Raw genomic sequence first — 25,586 nt, 5'->3', positions numbered from 1 at the left:
ATAAGTATTTGATCCCTTTGGCAAACAAAAATACTTGGTGGCAAAACCCTTGTTGGCAAGCACAGCAGTCAGATGTTTTTTGTAGTTGATGATGAGGTTTGCACACATGTTAGATGGAATTTTGGCCACTCCTCTTTGCAGATCATATGTAAATCATTAAGATTTCGAGGCTGGACTTCCGGTTCCGGCGCTGGGGATGCAGGACGCGAGTGACTGAGCTCCCGCTCCCATCCAGCCTGTAAGCTCGCAATAGTCGCTACGGCGACGATAATCAGTGGGGAAGTCACCAGCCCTGCACACGGCAACATCATCGGTGGTGCCTGTATGGACAGGTACCTCCTCAGAAGCGCGCAGAAGCCAGCCATGGAGGAATCAGCCGCGGCCGTGGTAAAGGGAGGTAAGATGGCGGCACTTCCCGCCACTGCGACCCTGCTATACACACAGGAAGATGAGCTGCAGCACCATCAGTCCCAGCTTTCAAGCCCGGCAGATCATGTACTGTCCGCTCTTCCAGTAGCCATTGACTATGTAACCCTGGCCCGTGAAGTAGCCAAACAGATAGCACCAGACCTGCAAAAGGCGCTGGAAAAAACGGTGCAAGATTCTCTAAACCGCGTGCATGCGGAGCTGGCACAATTCACTATCAGAGCTGATGAGTTAGAACAGCGTATGACGCTGCTGGAGGATGAAAATGAACGCCTGCAATCCAAACTCAGAGGGGTGCTGTCTGTTACTGCGCAGTTGGGGGACAAGGTGGAGGATCTGGAAAACCGCTCCAGGAGGAGCAACCTGCGACTGGTGGGGCTGAAAGAAGCGGTGATATCTGCTGATTTGCAACGAGTGTGTGAGAGGACATTGCCGGAAGCCTTAGGTCTCCCCCGTCCATGCCGGGTGGAGAGGGCGCATAGAGTGGGGCCGGACCACAGAAACCTCCCAGCAACAGCTGACCACAATTCACATCGTCCCAGACAAGTGATCTTCAAACTGTTGGATTACAATGACAAGGTGGCACTCATGAAAGCTTTCCGCAGCAGATCGCGTCCTTTGGAAATAATGGGCATGAAAGTGCTACTATTTGAGGATTTCTCGGCGGAGGTTGCAAAACGAAGGCGGGCTTTCAGCAAAATCTGCACCGCGCTGTTCCAAGCGAGAATACGCTTTAGCCTGCAGTACCCAGCCATCCTGCGGGCGTTTCAAGAGAACGGGCGGAATAAGGTTTTCACCACTCCACAGGAAGCGGAGGACGCACTTGCGGAGCTTTGTGGGAACAGATCACAGCAAGAGGAGCGTCACAGTCCAGTACATAGTCCGCAGCGCAAGTCAAGAGAAGACAAAAGGAACCGGCTAAATATGGAGCGTACCTGGGCAGAAGCCTTAATGCCCACACCTGGAAGATCCCGGGGGGGTCGAGCCGGAAATAGAGGGGACTCTCCGAAGCCGCAGAGGCGAACACGGGACCGCACCCGATCCACGTCTCCTGATTGACAGACGAAGTCCTTTTTGGCGCATTTTATTTAAGCTGTTGTGATGATGATTTTGTGGACGCTGTAGACCAATTGCAGATTCCGACCAGTTACAGATAAGTTTACAGATAATCTGAAAGTTATTGAGGGGGATATTTTGCGGTCTTATACAGCACTATGTACCGGTCAATAGTTGACCTATTGTTACAATGTTACAATGTTATCAAGGTTGAAGTATATGCATTCTGATATTTCCCTGCATTTTCACTGCAAGATATTTGTGAGGGAGTTAGATCAGGATCTGAGATTGTCCCTGGTGGGCGGGATTGACCGGGAGTGATACAATGCCTCCCCCACGCAAGGGATTAGTGTTATCTGTTACAATGGCAGACTGAGGGAAATTGTGGTAGGAGATAGGGGGCACGGAGGTAGGGAAACCTTGAAGCGAAGCAAGGTTCATAGGGAAATGTGAGGATGCAATCCTAACGGACTCTAGGCTGTTAAAGTAATGATAAGGGAAGGTACATAAGGGTGTGCAGGCGACAAAGAGGTACTGAGGGGGCAAGGGCAGGTGTTACTTCCTCATGGAAGGAGCCACATAGGCAGGCTGGGGGGGAGGGGGAGGGAGGGGCGCGTTCTGGCATAACAGAAAAAAGTGAAGTCACATACACCAGTGGGTATTAAAGGAACAGTGTCATCACAATTTTTTTTTTAATATGTTAACGATGTTAGTGCTTTATTAAAAATGTTTATATTTATTTCTGTGTTTGTGTTTTACTTTTTCTTATTTTTACACTTTTTCTTCCCTATGGGGGCTGCCATTTTTTTTTCCATTTCTGTATGTGTCGATTAACGACACATACAGACATGGAATACGGCAGCCACAGTCCCATAGGGACTGCGAACGGCTCCCGTCCCATCCACTTCAATGTACGCCGTCTGTGTGGGAACTGCGCATGCGCCGCTCCCACACAGTCCAATTTGAAATGCGCGCCGTCCGGCGCCATTTTCGTGTGGACCGGAAGTCGCGCCCGGACAGTAAGATTACTACTTCCGGTCGCGGCTTCCGGACTTGTGCACTTGGACCAGCGGCAGCAGACGGAGCGGACGGGCCGGAGGGAGCCGCGGCGGCAGGAGCAGGTAAGAGATTTATATGTATGTTCGTGTTTGTGTACGTTTACTACTGTATGTAAACCTACTACACTGTGTGTTAGCTCAAAAAATGGCGACACACAGTGTAGGAGGTTAGACCGTTCAAACCCCCTCGTTTATCCCGGCACTAGCCAGGATAAAGGAGGGGGGGGGGATGCTGAGAGCTCACTAGAGCGAGGGATTTTTACCCAATTTTGCAATGCTGCAATTTTGGGAATAGCTCCATCTAGTGACCAGCAATGGGAAATATTATAAATTAGAATTAATTTATAATATTTCCTGACTCGTGAAAAAAATAAAAAAAATTTGAACAATGTTTAATCACCCACACACTAAATGTTTAATTAAAAAAAACAAAACATGTTTTTCTGGCAACACATTGCCTTTAAGGGACTGCTAACCCTTGCCGCAGGTGATTTTATGATTTTGTTAGGTAAGGGATGGTTGGCCTTGTTGGTTCTGGCTTACAAGCCAGGGTTTGGTTATGATGTTAATGTTAATGTTTGTACATGGCTCTTGGGAAAAGACGGATCTGACTCCCTGGACTCCACACGACTTTTAGGCACTTTAGCTCATCTTAAATACAGTCCAATAATATGAAAATAGTTTCTTGGAACGTTAAAGGGCTGAGATCCCCACAGAAACGGACCAAACTTTTAAGGCACATGAAACGATTGCATCCTGATGTGGCCCTATTGCAGGAAACTCACCTTACCGAGCCGGAGTTTAAGTATTTGCAAAAGTTCTGGGTGGGTCAGGTTTTTGGCTCGTCGGCAAGGGAGGGTAAGGCGGGAGTTATAATTCTGGTACATAAAAACTTTGCGTTTACACTGGTGTCCCAGGAACGGGATGACGAGGGCCGTTGGATCCATCTAGTGATGGAGCATGAAGGGAAAACCATCAGTATTTATAATGTGTATGGCCCAAATACGGTTAACACTGGTTTTTTTGGTCACTTGGAAACCCAACTCCAGCAGGATCGCACTAGGTTTTTGATTTTAGGGGGAGACCTTAACACTGTAAGGTCTTCAAAGGAGGATAGGAGCGCAGGGACTAGTTTGCAGAGAAGCAGAGATAGGATCTTGCCCGACTTTTTAAGACACATGGCCCTAATAGATGCGTGGAGGAGTTTACACCCAGATGCGCGGGAATATACACATTTCTCCCATGTTCATCAGTCATGGTCGCGTATTGATTATTTGTTAGATAGTGACGCAATGGCGCGATGTTTACGTGAAGCGGCAATTGAAGATCTAGTTATTTCGGACCATGCTCCGGTTACCATTACATTGGCTGACACAGTAGCTAGAGGAACGGATTTTATCTGGAGGTTTCCCGCTTTTCTGGCAAAGGATGAGGGCTTTACACAGAAGCTTAAGGGGTGGTGGATGGAATTCGATGGGGATAATGTAGCGCATCGCTCGGAACCGTCATTGTATTGGCGTACAGCCAAGGCGGTAATAAGAGGGAAAATCATGCAGTATATGTCTAATCTTAAACGTAAGACGACCGAAGGATACAAGGCAGCGAGCGACAGATTGCGGCGTGCGTACACAGCATTCCTACATTCGCCATCAATGCTATTGGGGGAGGAATGGAAGGAAGCCAAGCGACAGTTTGATCAATGGTTAGACAAAAGAGAGAGTATTTACCGGTCCCAATTTGATGCTGATTTAATGCGTTTCGGCAATAAGGCGGGCAAATTATTAGCGCGGTTAGCAAAGGGGAGGTATGCACCGGCACATATTTCAACACTTAAAGAATCAAACGGAACTCCTACCTCGGACCCAAAAAAAATCAATACCAATATAAATATTACCAAGCCCTTTACTCAGAAACACCCATAGATCTCCAAAAAGGAGGGAATTTTTGGAGAAGGTGAAGTTGCCAGGGCTCACCCAGGAGCAGAATGGTCATTTGAGCGCGGAGATTACATTAGAGGAAGTTCGGAGCGCCATTAAAACATTATCTAACGGAAAGGCCCCGGGTCCGGATGGATTCACAGGGGAGTTTTTCAAATCTCTGAGAGAAGAAATCAACCCTACCTTGGTGGCATATTATAATACTTTACTAGGAACGGGAGCTTTACCAGCAGAGGCCAAGGTAGCGCATATAAAGGTGTTACCCAAGAAGGGGAAGAATCCTCTTGACCCGGGATCGTACCGCCCCATCTCGCTGATAGATCAAGATCAGAAATTGCTGACAAAAATTTTGGCCAATCGACTGGCTATGTATCTACCCATACTGGTGGGAAAATCTCAGGTAGGCTTTGTAAAGGGCAGGGCTGCAGTGACAAATTTACGCAAGGTATTGACGGTGCTAGAAACAGTCAGGCACGATCCCCAGCCAGGTACCAGGCCGGCACTTTTAGCGCTAGACGCAGAGAAAGCCTTTGATAACATACAATGGGAATGGCTGGGGATGGTGCTAGACAAAATGAACATTCAGGGAGATTTCCGGGTCTTCCTGAAGAGAGTCTACAATAGCCCGCAAGCACGTGTTCACTCCTCGGGGTTCCTATCAGATCCCTTCCAATTACATAAAGGAACACGACAGGGTTGCCCCTTGTCGCCCCTGCTATTCAATCTAGCACTGGAACCTATGGCCAGATTCTTGGAGGAATCGGATATGTTCAGAGGCATTCAAGTGGGATCTTGTGCAGTGAAATTAGCCCTGTTCGCTGATGATGTCATACTTTTTATGTCAAACCCTCAGGAGCATTTAGGGAAGGTTTTTCAATTTTTGCAGGAATTTGGGCAATGCTCGGGATACAAAGTCAATATAGCTAAGAGCGAACTGCTGGAGTTGGGCAGGCCATTGCCAAAGACCTTTTGGCAATCCTTTGGTTGCGGGATATCACCGGTGGAACACTGCATTACCTATCTGGGTATCAAAATAGGGAGGGTACCAGACACTCTGTATGGCTTAAATTATCCCCCGTTAATTAAAAAAGTACAAGCGGAACTCACTAGATGGGGCCAATTGCCGTTGTCCCTCTTGGGAAGATGTCATCTGATCAAGATGGTTAGTTTTCCTAGATTGCTATACCCCTTTCAAACGCTACCTCTCTTATTGAAGCATGTGGATGTCTCGAAATTGACGGCTTCATTCACTAAATTTATATGGGCAGGAAAAAGGCCACGCATAGCACTTACCAAGCTCATGATGGGTAAACAAGAAGGGGGTGTGAACTTTCCGAATGTCAGGGGTTATAACGTGGTATGTCTTGGAAAGTGGTACGTAAGCAGTTTGGGTTACCACACCTGGTATCGAAGTATATGCCGTTGAGCGGTCATCCGGAGTTTTTACCGGGAATGGACAAGGGGGAAGGAATTGCCTCATGGGGGAGGGTAGGCATGGGCAATGCAGGGGATCTTATGCACACAGAGGAAAAGAGGTGGTTAACTGGGGAGGAAATCACCGCTAAACTCAGACCCATAGTAGAGAGAGTCAATTTTTTGCAAGTACTTCAGGTACGAACATTTTGTACCTCCGGGCTCAGGGATTTGAGTAAGGAAGCTACCTTGCACACTCTGGATGAGGTCATAGGTCCAACAACTGGGCGGGCGACCATTTCGGGAATGTATAGAGCATTGAGAGAGGGTTTTGTTCGTCCGCAATTAAGGATTAGTTTTAAAAGCTGGGAACGGTGGACTCAGGATCCAGATATAGGAGAGACCATACTGGGGGGTTGGGAGACGGTACGGAAGAGTGTGATAAATGAGAGCTGGAGGGAAACCTATTTCAAGATGATGCATTCAGCTATATATGGTTTTAATATCTTGCCCTCACAATCTTTCCCTGATCGCATTACAAGTTGTCCCAAGTGCAATACACCACTGACGAATTTGTGGCATGGAGTGTGGGGGTGTGTACACACGAAACGATTTTGGGGGATGGTACAGAAATATATTAAGGACCATTGGAAAACGAATCTCCCAATGACGCCTCAAGCGCTACTATTCCATCAGGCGCGGCCGCCAGAGGAAGAGGGTGCTCGAGGAGTAAGATCAACTCCCGTGTTGGTGCACACGATTTTACTGGTAGCTTTGAGATGCCTCCTGAGTCACTGGTTAGAGGCAGACACGCCGGGGTTAGAATTGATTGTGTCACGGCTGAAACAGTTATTGGTTCTTGAGAGGGTGGAGATGGAAAGGCGGAAGGAAACGGGAACCAAGAAGCTATTTGATAAGTGGCAAGTATTTATAGAAACGCAATGTACAACAGCCGAAATAGCGGAAATTGTTAGGCCTTTCCAGTACACAAAGTGGTACTGCACGCAGCTCTGGGCAGGCGTTTTAGGGAGGATGCAACTGTGAGCCAGCTGGGGGAGAAAGGATGAGTGGAAACTCATTGATGATCTAGGTGGTGTTGGAGTTGGGGGAGTCATGTTTGTTTGGTCCATCTGAAGATCGACAATTATGCCATGTTTCTATGTTGGTGTGTTTATATGTTATGTGAAATTTAATTTAAAAGTTAATCCCATGACAGTTGAGTGCTGCGCACTCATGATGTAACTCTTACGTGAAATGTTTGTAAGAAAATGTGAAAACTGACAATAAAAAGGATATTTAAAAAAAAAAAGATTTCGAGGCTGTCGTTTGGCAACTCGGATCTTCAGCTCCCTCCATAAGTTTTCGATGGGATTAAGGTCTGGAGAATGGCTAGGCCACTCCATGACCTTAATGTGCTTCTTTTTGAGCCACTCCTTTGTTGCCTTGGCTGTATGTTTCGGGTCATTGTCGTGCTGGAAGACCCAGCCACGAGCCATTTTTAATGTCCTGGTGGAGGGAAGGAGGTTGTCACTCAGGATTTGACGGTACATGGCTCCATCCATTCTCCCATTGATGCGGTGAAGTAGTCCTGTGCCCTTAGCAGAGAAACACCCCCAAAACATAATGTTTACACCTCCATGCTTGACAGTGGGGACGGTGTTCTTTGGGTCATAGGCAGCATTTCTCTTCCTCCAAACACGGCGAGTTGAGTTAATGCCAAAGAGCTCAATTTTAGTCTCATCTGACCACAGCACCTTCTCCCAATCACTCTCAGAATCATCCAGATGTTCATTTGCAAACTTCAGACGGGCCTGTACATGTGCCTTCTTGAGCAGGGGGACCTTGCGGGCACTGCAGGATTTTAATCCATTACGGTGTAATGTGTTACCAATGGTTTTCTTGGTGACTGCGGTCCCAGCTGCCTTGAGATCATTAACAAGTCCCCCCCGTGTAGTTTTCGGCTGAGCTCTCACCTTCCTCAGGATCAAGGATACCCCACGAGGTGAGATTTTGCATGGAGCCCCAGATCGATGTCGATTGACAGTCATTTTGTATGTCTTCCATTTTCTTACTATTGCACCAACAGTTGTCTCCTTCTCACCCAGCGTCGTACTTGTGGTTTTGTAGCCCATTCCAGCCTTGTGCAGGTCTATGATCTTGTCCCTGACATCCTTAGAAAGCTCTTTGGTCTTGCCCATGTTGTAGAGGTTAGAGTCAGACTGATTCATTGAGTCTGTAGACAGGAGTCTTTTATACAGGTGACCATGTAAGAGCTGTCTATAATGCAGGCACCAAGTTGATTTGGAGCGTGTAACTGGTCTGGAGGAGGCTGAACTCTTAATGGTTGGTAGGGGGTCACATACTTATTTCTCTGTGCACAATGCAAATAAATATATATAATTTTGACAATGTGATCTTCTGTTTGTTTTTTTATATGATCTATCTCTCACTGGTAAAATTAACCTAGCCTAAAAATTCTAGACTGTTCATGCCTTTGACAGTGGGCAAACTTACAAAATCAGCAAGGGATCAAATACTTATTTCCTTCACTGTATACTAGATTTCTGAAGATGGGTCGTTGATCCAGTGATTTATTGTGATCGTGATATCTGGAGTCGGGAAGAAATTTCTCCATGTGATTTCATCTGCTAGTGACAAATCTTATTGGTTGAATTATTTATATATATATATGTATGTGTGTTTTGTTTTTATAGCTCACCTTTCCTGGGTCATCCCTGGGACGCGGCACTTTCCTGAAACATTTATTTAGCGAAAGGTTATGGCGGATTGAGTTCTGCAGAAAAAAAAAATATATATGTATACTTTTCTATACAACCTGTAGTACTGACATAAATAAGTCTCTTTAGGCGATCATTATATAGGGTTAGAGAACCCTGTATAAAGATATGAGTTTACCTTCCATCCTACACCAGCATTGCGATAATACGGGAAGTTGTCACAGATCCAGCGGTAGATCTCACTGAGGGTCATGCGCCTGGCAGGTGCAGAGTTTATTGCATACTGGATGAGATTGGCATAACTGTAAGGAGGTTTCCCATCACGATGTGCAGCCGCCTCCTCCTTAGTTAACATGGCATTTGGGTCAGTTGGAGATCCCGGTACTTTTCTTCCTCCGCTACCTTGCTGAGACCCCTTCATAGCAGCCTGGATGGTCAGCTGCGGGAGCCAGTCTATAGAGGTTAGGCTACTTCCCAGGTCTGACGCCATCTTGAGGCTGAAGAAGAAAACAGCAAGTCAGTAATTCCGAAACTCAAACATAAATAGGCTGGAGCCTCTAGGTGTATGACAAGGCTTGTAGGTATATGTGACATACCGGTATATCTGTTTATAGACATGTACTGTATGTATAATTATACTTTAGTGTGAACATTTGGATAAAAATAAGACAAAATAATGAATGTTACACTTATTCATACAGAAATGTGAAATTATGTAGGTGGTTGCCCCCCCCCCCTCCAAAAAACACCCACATATTTAGACAAGAATATAACTACTATAATACTGCCCCCTATATACAAGAATATAACTACTATAATACTGCCCCTATATACAAGAATATAACTAATATAACACTGCCCCCTATATACAAGAATATAAACTACTATAATACTGCCCCTATATACAAGAATATAACTACTATAATACAGCCTCCTATATACAGGAATATAACTACTATAATACTGCCCCCTATATACAAGAATATAACTACTATAATACTGTCCTCTATATACAAGAATATAACTACTATAATACTGCTCCTATATACAAAAATATAACTACTATAATAATGCTCCTATACACAAGAATATAACTACTATAATACTGCCCTCTATATACAAGAATATAACTACTATAATACTGCCCCCTATATACAAGAATATAACTACTATAATACTGCCCTATATACAAGAATATAACTACTATAATACTGCCCCTAGATACAAGAATATAACTACTATAATACTGCCCCGTATATACAAGAATATAACTACTATAATACTGCCCCTATATACAAGAATATAACTACTATAATACTGCTCCTATATACAAGCATATAACTACTATAATACTGCCCTTATATACAAGAATATAACTACTATAATACTGCCCCCTATATACAAGAATATAACTACTATAATACTGCTCCTATATACAAGAATATAACTACTATAATACTGCCCCCTATATACAAGAATATAACTACTATAATACTGCTCCTATATACAAGAATATAACTACTATAATACTGCCCCCTATATACAAGAATATAACTACTATAATACTGCTCCTATATACAAGAATATAACTACTATAATACTGCTCCTATATACAAGAATATAACTACTATAATACTGCCCCCTATATACAAGAATATAACTACTATAATACTGCCCCCTTTATACAAGAATATAACTACTATAATACTGCCCCCTTTATACAAGAATATAACTACTATAATACTGCCCCCTATATACAAGAATATAACTACTATAATACTGCCCCCTTTATACAAGAATATAACTACTATAATACTGCCTCCTATATACAAGAATATAACTACTATAATACTGCCCCCTATATACAAGAATATAACTACTATAATACTGCTCCTATATACAAGAATATAACTACTATAATACTGCCCCCTATATTGAAGAATATAACTACTATAATACTGCCCCTATATACAAGAATAGAACTATTATAATATCTTATATACAAGATTATAACTACTATAATACTGCTCCCTATATACAAGAATATAATTACTATAATACTGCCCCCTATATACAAGAATATAACTACTATAATACTGACCCTATATACAAGAATATAACTACTATAATACTGCCTCCTATACACAAGAATATAATTACTATAATACTTCTCCTATATACAAAATTAGAACTACTATAATACTGCTCCTATATACAAGAATATAACTACTATAATACTGCCCCCTATATACAAGAATATAACTACTATAATACTGCTCCTATATACAAAAATATAACTACTATAATAATGCTCCTATACACAAGAATATAACTACTATAAGGGTATGTGCACACACACTAATTACGTCCGTAATTGACGGACGTATTTCGGCCGCAAGTAGTGGACCGAACTCAGTGCAGGGAGCCGGGCTCCTAGCATCACACTTATGTACGATGCTAGGAGTCCCTGCCTCTCCGTGGAACTACTGTCCCGTACTGAAAACACGATGACAGTACGGGACTGTTGTCCTGCAGAGAGGCAGGGACTCCTAGCATCGTATATAACTATGATGCTGGGAGCCCGGCTCCCTGCACTGTGTTTGGTCCGGTACTTGCGGCCGAAATACGTCCGTCAATTACGGACGTAATTAGTGTGTGTGCACATACCCTAATACTGCCCCTATTTACAAGAATATAACAACTATAATACTGCCCCCTATATACAAGAATATAACTACTATCATATTGCCCCCTATATACAAGAATATAACTACTATAATACTGCCCCTATATACAAGAATATAACTACTATAATACTACCCCTATATACAGGAATATAACTACTATAATACTGCTCCTATATACAAGAATATAACTACTATAATACTGCCCTCTATATACAAGAATATAACTACTATAATACTGCCCCCTATATACAAGAATATAACTACTATAATACTGCCCCGTATATACAAGAATATAACTACTATAATACTGCCCCTATATACAAGAATATAACTACTATAATACTGCCCCGTATATACAAGTATATAACTACTATAATACTGCTCCTATATACAAGAATATAACTACTATAATACTGCCCCTATATACAAGAATATAACTCCTATAATACTGCTCCTATATACAAGAATATAACTACTATAATACTGCCCCCTATATACAAGAATATAACTACTATAATACTGCCCCCTATATACAAGAATAGAACTACTATAATACTGCCCCTATATACAAGAATATAACTACTATAAGGGCATGACCACACATGGCGGAATTCCTCCGCAACTGTCCGCATCAATGCCGCACCTAATCCGGGTTGCGGATTACGGCTGCGGATCTGCACAAAATGTGCAGAAAATTGATGCGGACTAGCTGCTGCGGACTGCGGGAAAAGTGCTTCCCTTCTCCCTATCAGTGCAGGATAGAGAGAAGGGACAGCACTTTCCCTAGTGAAAGTAAAAGAAATTCATACTTACCGCCCGTTGTCTTGATGACGCGTCCCTCCTTCGGCATCCAGCCCGACCTCCCTGGATGACGCGCCAGTCCATGTGACCGCTGCAGCCTGTGCTTGGCCTGTGATTGGCTGCAGCCGTCACTTACACTGAAACGTCATCCTGGGAGGCCGGACTGGAGACAGAAACAGGGAGTTCTCGGTAAGTACGAACTTCATTTTTTTTTACAGATACATGTATATTGGGATCGGTAGTCACTGTCCCGGGTGCAGAAACAGTTACTGCCGATCGCTTAACTCTTTCAGCACCCTGGACAGTGACTATTTACTGACGTCTCCTAGCAACGCTCCCGTCATTACGGGAGCCCCATTGACTTCCTCAGTCTGGCTGTAGACCTAGAAATACATAGGTCCAGCCAGAATGAAGAAATGTCAAGTTAAAAAAGCAAGACGTATCCGCAGCACACATGACATGTGCATGACAGCTGCGGACTTCATTGCGGAACTTTGAATCTCCATTGAAGTCAATGGAGAAATTCCGCCATGAGTCCGCCACTGCTCCGCAACAGACAGAGCATGCTGCGGACACCAAATTCCGCTCCGCAGCCTATGCTCCGCAGCGGAATTGTACGCATCGTGTAAACGAACACTGCTAAATTAAAGTGAAAGTCAATGGAGAAACGGCTCCGCTGCGGATTAACGCTGCGGAGTGTCCGCAGCGGAATTTAAGTGAAATTCCGCCATGTGTGAACCCGCCCTAATACTGCCTCCTATATACAAGAATATAACTACTATATTAATGCCCCTATATACAAGAATATAACTACTATCATACTGCCCCTATATACAAGAATATAACAACTATAATACTGCTCCTATATACAAGAATATAACTACTATAATACTGCTCCTATATACAAGCATATAACTACTATAATACTGCCCCCTTTATACAAGAATATAACTACTATAATACTGCCCCCTATATACAAGAATATAACTACTATAATACTGCCCCCTATATTGAAGAATATAACTACTATAATACTGCCCCTATATACAAGAATAGAACTACTATAATATCTTATATACAAGATTATAACTACTATAATACTGCTCCCTATATACAAGAATATAATTACTATAATACTGCCCCCTATATACAAGAATATAACTACTATAATACTGCCTCCTATACACAAGAATATAATTACTATAATACTTCTCCTATATACAAAATTATAACTACTATAATACTGCTTCTATATACAAGAATATAACTACTATAATACTGCCCCTATATACAAGAATATAACTACTATAATACTGCCCCTATATACAAGAATATAACTACTATAATACTGCCTCCTATATACAAGAATATAACTACTATAATACTGCCCCTATTTACAAGAATATAACAATTATAATACTGCCCCTATATACAAGAATATAACTACTAGAATACTGCCCCTATATACAAGAATATAACTACTATAATACTGCTCCTATATACAAGAATATAACTACTATAATACTGCTCCTATATACAAGAATATAACTCCTATAATACTGCCCCCTATATACAAGAATATAACTCCTATAATACTGCCCCCTATATACAAGAATATAACTCCTATAATACTGCCCCTATATACAAGAATATAACCACTATAATACTGCTCCTATATATAAGAATATAACTACTATAATACTGCCCCTATATACAAGAATATAACTACTATAATACTGCCCCTATATACAAGAATATAACTACTATAATACTGCCCCTATATACAAGACTATAACTACTATAATACTGCCCCTATATACAAGAATATAACTACTATAATACTGCCCCTATATACAAGAATATAACCACTATAATACTGCTCCTATATATAAGAATATAACTACTATAATACTGCCCCTATATACAAGAATATAACTACTATAATACTGCTCCTATATACAAGAATATAACTACTATAATACTGCCCCTATATACAAGAATATAACTACTATAATACTCCTCCTATATACAAGAATATAACTACTATAATACTGCTCCTATTATACAAAAATATAACTACTATAATACTGCCCCATATACAAGAATATAACTACTATAATACTGCCCCCATATACAAGAATATAACTACTATAATACTGCTCCTATATACAAGAATATAACTACTATAATACTGCCCCCATATACAAGAATGTAACTACTATAATACTGCTCCTATATACAAGAATATAACTACTATAATACTGCTCCTATATACAAGAATATAACTACTATAATACTGCCCCCATATACAAGAATGTAACTACTATAATACTGCTCCTATATACAAGAATATAACTACTATAATACTGCCTCCTATATACAAGAATATAACTACTATAATACTGCCTCCTATATACAGGAATATAACTACTATAATACTGCCCCTATATACAAGAATATAACTACTATAATACTGCTCCTATATACAAGAATATAACTACTATAATACTGCCCCTATATACAAGAATAAAGTACTATAATACTGCCCCTATATACAAGAATATAACTACTATAATACTGCCCCCTATATACAAGAATATAACTACTATAATACTGCCCCCTATGTACAAGAATATAACTACTATAACACTGCCCCTATATACAAGAATATAACTACTATAATACTGCCCCCTATATACAAGAATATACCTACTATAATACTGCCTCCTATATACAAGAATATAACTACTATAATACCGCTCCTATATACAAGAATATAACTACTATAATACTGCCCCTATATACAAGAATATAACTACTATAATACTGCTCCTATATACAAGAATATACCTACTATAATACTGCTCCTATATACAAGAATATAACTACTATAATACTGCCCCTATAAACAAAAATATAACTACTATAATACTGCCCCTATATACAAGAATATAACTACTATAATACTGCCCCTATATACAAGAATATAACTACTATAATACTGCCCCTATATACAAGAATAAAGTACTATAATACTGCCCCTATATACAAGAATATAACTACTATAATACTGCCCCCTATATACAAGAATATAACTACTATAATACTGCCCCCTATGTACAAGAATATAACTACTATAACACTGCCCCCTATATACAAGAATATAACTACTATAATACTGCCCCCTATATACAAGAATATACCTACTATAATATTGCCTCCTATATACAAGAATATAACTACTATAATACCGCTCCTATATACAAGAATATAACTACTATAATACTGCCCCTATATACAAGAATATAACTACTATAATACTGCTCCTATATACAAGAATATACCTACTATAATACTGCTCCTATATACAAGAATATAACTACTATAATACTGCTCCTATATACAAGAATATAACTACTATAATACTGCCCCTATATACAAGAATATAACTACTATAATACTGCCCCTATATACAAGAATACAACTACTATAATACTGCCCCTATATACAAGAATATACCTACTATAATACTGCTCCCTATATACAAGAATATGACTACTATAATACTGCTCCTATATACAAGAATATAACTACTATAATACTGCTCCTATATACAAGAATATACCTACTATACTACTGCTCCTATATACAAGAATATAACTACTATAATACTGCTCCTATATACAAGAATATAACTACTATAATACTGCCCCTATATACAAGAATATAACTACTATAATACTGCCCCTATATACAAGAATATAACTACTATAATACTGCCCCTATATACAAGAATACAACTACTATAATACTGTCCCTATATACAAGAATATACCTACTATAATACTGCTCCCTATATACAAGAATATGACTACTATAATACTGCCCCCTATATACAAGAATATAACTACTATAATACTGCTCCCTATATACAAGAATATGACTACTATAATACTGCTCCTATATACAAGAATATAACTACTATAATACTGCCTCCTATATACAAGAATATAACTACTATAATACTGCCCCTATATACAAGAATATAACTACTATAATACTGCCCCCTATATACAAGAATATAACTACTATAATACTGCCCTCTATATACAAGAATATAACTACTATAATACTGCTCCCTATATACAAGAATATGACTACTATAATACTGCTCCTATATACAAGAATATAACTACTATAATACTGCCTCCTATATACAAGAATATAACTACTATAATACTGCCCCTATATACAAGAATATAACTACTATAATACTGCCCCCTATATACAAGAATATAACTACTATAATACTGTCCCCTATATACAAGAATATAACTACTATAATACTGCCCCCTATATACAAGAATATAACTACTATAATACTGCCCCTATATACAAGAATATAACTACTATAATACTGCCCCTATATACAAGAATATAACTACTATAATACTGCCTCCTATATACAAGAATATGACTACTATAATACTGCTCCTATATACAAGAATATAACTACTATAATACTGCCCCTATATACAAGAATATAACTACTATAATACTGCCCCTATATACAAGAATACAACTACTATAATACTGTCCCTATATACAAGAATATACCTACTATAATACTGCTCCCTATATACAAGAATATGACTACTATAATACTGCCCCCTATATACAAGAATATAACTACTATAATACTGCTCCCTATATACAAGAATATGACTACTATAATACTGCTCCTATATACAAGAATATAACTACTATAATACTGCCTCCTATATACAGGAATATAACTACTATAATACTGCTCCCTATATACAAGAATATAACTACTATAATACTGCTCCTATATACAAGAATATAACTACTATAATACTGCTCCTATATACAAGAATATAACTACTATAATACTGCCCCCTATATACAAGAATATAACTACTATAATACTGCCCCCTATATACAAGAATATAACTACTATAATACTGCCTCCTATATACAACAATACAACTACTATAATACCTCCCCCTATATACAAGAATATAACTACTATAATACTGCCCCCTATATACAAGAATATAACTACTATAATACTGCTCCTATATACAAGAATATAACTACTATAATACTGCCCCTATATACAAGAATATAACTACTATAATAATAATTACAATTTTTGAAAACCATGACATCAGGCAGCGGCTTATCAGATAATTGTGATCATTTTTAGAATGATTTCCTATTGGCTCCAGTGTCTCATTCCACCATCCTAGAGACACACAGAATTGTATTTCCTCTCTCTACATGGTATATATAATGTAACACATTACAGGCACTGCCTTCACTTCTTTGTTGAAGAACACTTTATATTTGTATTTTTTTTTGTAAACAAATTTTATTGAGTTTTTTTATAGCTCTTTTACAAGATAGAAAATGTAACCTATCAAAAGCGATACATGTGAAAAGAGAATGTACAATAGCAACATCATACATCACATGAAATGACAGTGTATGAATTGTCCGACAGCATTTACAATGTCAAGGACGTGCGTTTAAATACATTTTGTTACATATAAGATTAGAACAAATTAACTAATCAATCAATCAATCAATCAATCAATCAGTCAATCAATCATAACCCCCCGCCATAGCTTGAGGACCCATCAGTTTTTAATCAGATTGCGAAATGAAAATGGAACATCAGATCTAGTAGCCATATCTGTGGACACCCATAAGCTTCATATACCTCCTCTCCTTGCTCCTAACCTTCACTGAGGCCCCAAGTTACCAAGCGTCCCAGCAACTGCTCTGGTCTAATACAAAACACTTTATATTTTATAGTACTAACGCCCTCCGCTACATAACACAAGTCACCTCAGTTAGGCCTAAATTAGATCTGAAGACTGACATCTGAATTATTGTAATAGCGAAGTTCATATAATGTATTGAGATGCGCAAAATATTACTATGACCACAATAGCGTTTCCATTTAGTGCAGCAATCGCCTTGAAGGCATTGTCCACCCTTGACCACCATTTTTAGATGAACAATTCTGTGCTAATTGATTTCTTATTATATATTCATAGCGCTTGGAGTTTGGCTTTTTTCAAACAGAGCTCCAAATTTTCTGTTGACATGAGAAAATTCTGTCTGTCTACAGTCACCACTAGAGGGAGCTAAGTGCATACTCTTATACATTGAACTGAATAATAGGAAAGTATGCAGTAAGCTTCTGAGCTCCCTCTAGTGGTCGCTGCAGGTAGTCAGCATGTAATATTTTAACTATGACTATACAGAGGGTTTGGAGCTTTGTGTCCGTAAAATGGAGCTCCAACTGCTATAAAAATATATTATAGAATTAATCTGCAGAGAATGTTTGTTCTATAAATGACGTGATGATAAAAGGTGGAGATTCACTTTAAGCTAACACCAAATTATTTTTTTACCCACCATTGAAACAAATAGAACTCTGCCAGTCTACCGATACCATCTGTAGGCAGAGGAGTGCTATGCCAACTACCCCCGGTCACAATGTATCAGTAGTATTAACACAGCACAATACATACAATGCCACCGTCCGTCTCTACCTGTCCGTCAGTGCGATCGTATCTTGTATCTCTGCGTCTGTCCCTCTGTGTGTCGTCACATTGGATCTCGCTCTATGGGAAGTGATTTACAGCTCCGGCTTCGTTAATTCTGCAGGGATTGCAAAAAAAGTAAAAAGAAATGTATAACAACTCTAAGATTTTGAAAATCTGCAGCACTTAAAGAGAAAAAAGTCACCAGGACGGGTAAATGGGGGCAGCGTCGAAATAGAGGGGATAACTGTCCCCACCATCTCAGGAGGATGAAAAATAGCTCGTCACCCCCATCTGCTCCACATCTGCCCCTTCACATGACAAAACACAAGGACTTTTGCTCCTAAGGAGACTCGTGACTCTGGGGCCGTTGTACAGATACCCCCATCCACTTGGAGCCTTTAAGGAGGCAAAATAAAGTAAACGACCCCCGAGATTACCTGTCACTCTATCAGTCTTACACATTATTTTACATTTCCAGTTTTAGGTAATTTTCTCAGCCTTAGAGTTTGTCTCCGTCTAGGTCATTGTGTTATTGCTTGCCTCGCCTGCCTGCCCACAATCCCAGCGCTGGCGTCACCGCACTGTCCTGCATTATTGCCAACGCTTTGCCACACTATATCAGTACCTAGTGGCCTTTCTACCCCACATTGCCGTTCCTGCCTGCCCTCCTGCCCCACATTGCCGTCCCTGCCTGCCCTCCTGCCCCACATTGCCTGCCCTCCTGTCCCACATTGCCGTCCCTGCCTGACCTCCTGCCCCACATTACCGTCCCTGCCTGCCCTCCTGTCCCACATTGCCGTCCCTGCCTGACCTCCTGCCCCACATTACCGTCCCTGCCTGCCCTCCTGTCCCACATTGCCGTCCCACATTGCCTGCCCTCCTGTCCCACATTGCCGTCCCTGCCTGACCTCCTGCCCCACATTACCGTCCCTGCCTGCCCTCCTGTCCCACATTGCCGTCCCACATTTCCTGCCCCACAATACCAGAAATGTCTTACTTGTCTTCCTAGTATTACCAGCACAATACCGGCCTGCCGGCCTTTCACTGCTTGTTTGTCTAACTTTTCATCTGCCGATCCTGAGATAATAGCATCTGCCTGCCCCATTATACCAGCAATTTGCTGCCCAATTAAACCTGCCTATGCCATATAACCAGGGCCTCTTTGACGGTCTTCCCTGCAATCTCCGCACTTCTTCGCTTGCCTTCCCAACATTTGCCTGCCTGCCGCATTGAACCATTTATTCATACCTCCTATTCACCCTCCTATCCCATTTTACCAGGACCTGCTTGCCTTCTGATCCTGCTCTACATGCAACAATTTGCTTGCCTATGCTATTAAATAAACAACTGCCTGCCCATCTCCGCTGCTTTGCCACCACCTGCTTGCCTGTCTTGCATTATTCCGCTGCCTGCCCCACATTATTACCACTTGCTTGCGTGCCCGTCCATGAAAAAAAAGATCCCACTTTGCCTGCCGTCCCAGAATTGTTTGCTTGCCTGCCCACCCCACTACCAACGACTCACCTGCTTATCCCACTTTACCAGCATCTGACCGCTTGCATACCCCACATTACCAGAACCTGCTTGCCTGTATTTCTTGCATTCCTAGCCCCGGCTCCCATTCCTACCCCACATTACCAGCACTTGCTTGCCCGTCTTCCTTTCTTTGCCAGCTCCGGCTCTGCTGCCTACTACTGCCACTTGCCTGCCTGCCCACCTAGCACCTGCTTTCCTACCAGCCCCTCTATACAATCAACAACTCCCCTGCTTGTCTCTTCCAGCAACTACTTGGTTGCCGCCTCTTCATTACCAGCACCCGCTCGCTTGCCAGCACAACCTTGCCTGTATTTCTTGCATTCCCAGCCCTTGCTCCCGTACCTACCCCACATTACCCGAAATTACTTGCCTGCCCCATTAATCCCGGTCCCAATTAGCCTGCCTACCCCGGCACCTGCTTGCCTACCCACCCCACTATGCATGTTACACCTCCCCTGCCTGCCCCACTATACCAGCACCTACTTGCCCGCCTCATAAACATCTATTTCTGAGTCACATTGTAAGTCACAACCCCACATTTCAATGCCCGTCTTCCCTATCGATACCTATGTCCACTGTTTCCATCGCCCACTTTCAAGATCTACCCATGTCCAGCAATCTTGATGCCCGTCCCGCATGTTGTTGCCTGTGCGGTATCGTCAGCCCCTACATGCCTGCTCCATATTCTCATTGTCTGGCAGAGCCACACTGCCGGTGCCCACCATCACATTTCAGTCTGTCTGTGCCAGACCTGTATACATCTGTGTGCATTAGTCTGTTCTTGACCACGCTTCTACTGTCTGCCCGTTTACCCGTCAGTGCCAGACAGATCAGCCGCCCCCCGTCAGTCGTTATTCTACCTGTAGTGCTATTTGTTTGTATCTCTAGGTGACATGAGTGCTGTCACTGAGTGCGGCTGTCGGTGCCCACACGTTGACACAGACGGGTGTGTGTGTGTTTGGAGCTGTCACTGTGCAGCGTGTACCTGCCTTGGTGTGTTGATATATGTACGTGTGTCTATAATTATCCGCATGTGAACACATCTGTCTGTAGCTGTCACTTCTGTCTCTACATCTCCCCTTTGCTCCCTCCTCACCCTGGTTCCCCTCCTGTTGTCTCTGACACTTTGCGCCTCCTCTCTTGGTCTCTTCTTGGGGGGTCGCCCCCTCTCCTCTGCACAGGCTGGGGAGGGGGGAGAGGCAGATTTCTGATGGAGGGGGTGGGGGTTCCAGACAGATAGAGGAGGACTTTCTGCTTCCTGCAGGGTTGGGTTTTCTTCCGGGCCATAAGTCTGAAAAAGGAAGGGAGGAGGAGAGGGAGGGAGAGGAGAGGGAGGGAGAGAGAGGGGAGGGGAGGAGGAGAGGGAGGGAGAGGGGAGGAGGAGAGGGAGGGAGAGGGGAGGGGAGGAGGAGAGGGAGGGGGAGGGAGAGGGGAGGAGGAGAGGGGAGGAGGAGAAGGAGGGAGAGGGGAGGAGGAGAGAGAGGGAGGGAACAGGAAGAAAGCAAAGTGCACAGGCAATATGAGACCGGTCCTTCTGTCTGTGGCTGTCTCAGCCGGCCATACTTGCATTTGGGGGCTTGAGGATTTGGCCAAAATGAATAATAATTGTACACAATGATTAGTGCAACCGATGCAATAAAAATGGCTGATGCTGATGTAGCAGAGCTGGATTTGTCATTGAACTGTACTTTTTGTGCATTGTGATCGCTCTTGGAGTACGTAAAATTCAGTGTACCTGCAGTCCTATGTAAAATACAGATACATCATTACATAGATAGTTGACAAGGTTGAAAAAAGACACAGGTCCATGAAGTCAGATGACCAACTCAACACTGCTAGGTTTTACTCATCATATAACAAACCCAATGCTACTACCTCTGTGAAACTCACCATAAACTCAGCTCTGCTACACCGGACTAATCCACGAAGAATTGTGCTAAATTGTTCTGTGCTTTTGACAAACTCATCCTAAATTATGCTTCATGAAAAAAATGAGGTTTGCTGTATTTGACAATTGTAAATTAAATTGAGGTAATAACAAAGTCAGCTCTGCTGCATCTGGCAAACCGACCATAGATTGTCTAAATAAGGGTATGTTCACACGCACTAATTACGGTCGTAATTCTGGCGTTTTTGCCCCGAATTACGTCCGAAAATAGCGCCTCAATAGCGCTGACAAACATCTGCCCATTGAAAGCAATGGGCAGACGTTTGTCTGTTCACACGAGGCGTATATTTACGCGTCGCTGTCAAATGACGGCGCGTAAATAGACGCCCGCGTCAAAGAAGTGATCTGTCACTTCTTTGGCCGTAATTGGAGCCGTTATTCATTGACTCCAATGAATAGCAGCGCCAATTACGTCCGTAATGGACGCGGCGTTCAAGCGCCTGCACATGCCGGTACGGCTGAAATTACGGGGATGTTTTCAGGCTGAAACATCCCCTTAATTTCAGCCGTTACGGACGCCCTCGTGTGAACATACCCTTACAATCTCCACTAGGCTGCATCAGACAAACACACCATAAATTGTGCTGAATGACAAACTTACTCTGCTGTATCTGTGAAAGACAGTTTTGCTACATTTGACAAACTCAGTCCTGCTGTGCCTGACAAACTTACTATAAATAGTGCAAAATTTTAATGTTAAACTCACCACTAACTACATCAAATGACAAACTTTGTTGTAGTGCATCTCGCATGACCAGTTCTGCGGCAATTGATGACCCCTTAAATTGTGCCAAATGACAAACCCAACTCTGCTACATCTGTATCTGATTTTTATTTTTGTAAAAGTTGCAGCATGTTGAGGTGTTGCAGTTGCATTAAATACTATGTATACCTTTTGAAACTGTGTTGGTTGTTGTTGTTGTTTTTTTTTTTTTTAAGATACATTTGTCTATCAGTCTGATTGGTGCAACTTTCTAATTACTTTTTATTAAAAATGATTTCTACTTTTTGAGATACAGCTGCTTTGTATCCTGTATATAGAGCATCTGTATCGTGCGCTGAAACCCGTATCCGTCAGGTCAGCGGGACTGACGGGTTCAGTGACAGCGGGTCTTGCGTGGATCCACCTGTAATCGATGACATCTAAGTTATGAACTGTCAGGGACACTGTGACTGAACCCGTCAGTCCCGCTGACCTGACGGATTCAGGTCTCAGTAATAGATACAGCTGCTCTGTATACAGGATACAAAGCAGCTGTATCTCACAAAGTAAAAATAATTTTTTATAAAATGTAATTAGAAAGTTGCACCAAACACAATAATAGACATTTTATATATATAAAAAATCAAAAAACAGAAACATTTTCAAAGTGTCCATGACCTTCATGTGTCATGCCGTTCTTATGGAATATAATGTTGGGTGATTGTGATAGAAATTCCGCTCTAGTCGCAGCTTAAAGGGCTATAGAGGGTTAACCAAATTGACCGTCTGGGTGGAAGGGGCCAAGTATCTGTCAGGATTCTGGATATTGATTGCAGCGTTCTTCTATGTTTAGTACTTTCTTGAGCTCTGCTTCTTTCTACATCTGCTGAGATTCAGATCCAAGACTGAGCGATCCCTGACACAAAGGGAAAAAGTAATAATCACATTGTTGTGGCAAAACTTATTGAACGCCGCCATCCAGTGGCCACATGTATGAATTACATACCATCACATCAAAAGTTGCAGTTATTTTGACATGAAAGACACGAGTTTTGTGATTATCCGCGGCCCCAAATCTACCGATCAGTTCACCCAGGGTTTTATGGCGCTGATTCTGATGTGAAAACTGAAAAATGGGCAAAGTTGTGGTGTGGAGGTATTATTCAGTCACTATGTGATTACGGTGTGGAGGTATTATTCAGTCACTATGTTGTTATGGTGTGACGGTATTATTCAGTAACAGTATGGGGGTATTATTCAGTCACTGTGTGGTTATGGTGTGGTGGTATTATTCAGTATCAGTATGGGGGTATTATTCAGTCACTATGTGGTTATGGTGTGGTGGTATTATTCAGTAACAGTATGGGGGTATTATTCAGTCACTATGTGGTTATGGTGTGGCGGTATTATTCAGTATCAGTATGGGGGTATTATTCAGTCACTATGTGATTATGGTGTGGAGGTATTATTCAGTAACAGTATGGGGTATTATTCAGTCACTATGTGGTTATGGTGTGGCGGTATTATTCAGTATCAGTATGGGGGTATTATTCAGTCACTATGTGATTATGGTGTGGAGGTATTATTCAGTCACTGTATGGAGGTATTATTCAGTCACTATGTGGTTATGGTGTGGCGGTATTATTCAGTATCAGTATGGGGGTATTATTCAGTCACTATGTGATTATGGTGTGGAGGTATTATTCAGTAACAGTATGGGATTATTATTCAGTCACTATGTGCTTATGGTGTGGCGGTATTATTTAGTAACAGTATGGGGGTATTATTCAGTCACTATGTGGTTATGGTGTAGAGGTATTATTTAGTAACAGTATGGGGGTATTATTCAGTCACTATGTGGTCATGATGTGGTGGTATTCAGTAACAGTATGGGGGTATTATTCAGTAACAGTATGGGGGTATTATTTAGTCACTATGTGGTTATGGTGTGGCGGTATTATTCAGTATCAGTATGGGGGTATTATTCAGTCACTATGGGGTTATGGTGTGGCGGTATTATTCAGTAACCGTATGGGGGTATTATTCAGTCACCCTGTGGTTATGGTGTGGCGGTATTATTCAGTAACAGTGTGGGGGTATTATTCAGTCACTATGTGGTTATGGTGTGGAGGTATTATTCAGTAACAGTATGGGGTATTATTCAGTCACTATGTGATTACGGTGTGGAGGTATTATTCAGTAACAGTATGAGGTTATTATTCAGTCACTATGTGGTTATGGTGTGGTGGTATTATTCAGTAACAGTATGAGGTTATTATTCAGTCACTATGTGGTTATGGTGTGGCGGTATTATTCAGTAACAGTATGATGGTATTATTCAGTCACTATGTGGTTATGCTGTGGTGGTATTATTCAGTAACAGTATGGGGGTATTATTCAGTCACTATGTGGTCATGATGTGGTGGTATTATTCAGTAACAGTATTGGGGTATTATTCAGTCACTATGTTGTTATGGTGTAGAGGTATTATTCAGTAACAGTACGGGGGTATTATTCAGTCACTATGTTGTTATGGTGTAGTGGGATTATTCAGTATCAGTATGGGGGTATTATTCAGTCACTATGTGGTTATGGTGTGGTAGTATTATTCAGTAACAGTATGGGGGTATTATTCAGTCACTATGTGGTCATGGTGTGGTAGTATTATTCAGTAACAGTATGGGGGTATTATTCAGTCACTA

General features: G+C 41.4%; 1 protein-coding gene across 3 annotated transcripts in view; it reads right to left on the bottom strand.

Moving 5' to 3' along the window:
• Positions 1-18,787, bottom strand: part of FOXJ2 (forkhead box J2) — a 31,698-nt gene extending 12,911 nt beyond the window's left edge. For 2 of the 3 annotated variants that reach the window (XM_075842919.1, XM_075842921.1), the window contains exons 1-3: positions 18,704-18,787; positions 8,807-9,125; positions 8,610-8,684 (exon numbers count right to left, since the gene is read on the bottom strand). In XM_075842919.1, coding sequence (XP_075699034.1) covers positions 8,610-8,684; positions 8,807-9,118 — 387 coding nt within the window. In that variant the 5' untranslated portion in view covers positions 9,119-9,125; positions 18,704-18,787. Of the gene's footprint in view, positions 1-8,609; positions 8,685-8,806; positions 9,126-18,682 lie in introns of all 3 variants that reach the window. The other variant, XM_075842920.1, reaches the window with a different exon arrangement.
• Between the last annotated feature and the right edge of the window lie 6,799 nt (positions 18,788-25,586).

The sequence above is a fragment of the Rhinoderma darwinii genome, chromosome 11, assembly GCF_050947455.1.
Source record: "Rhinoderma darwinii isolate aRhiDar2 chromosome 11, aRhiDar2.hap1, whole genome shotgun sequence".
Lineage (NCBI taxonomy): Eukaryota > Metazoa > Chordata > Amphibia > Anura > Rhinodermatidae > Rhinoderma > Rhinoderma darwinii.
This window is presented reverse-complemented; position numbering and strand designations above follow the sequence as displayed.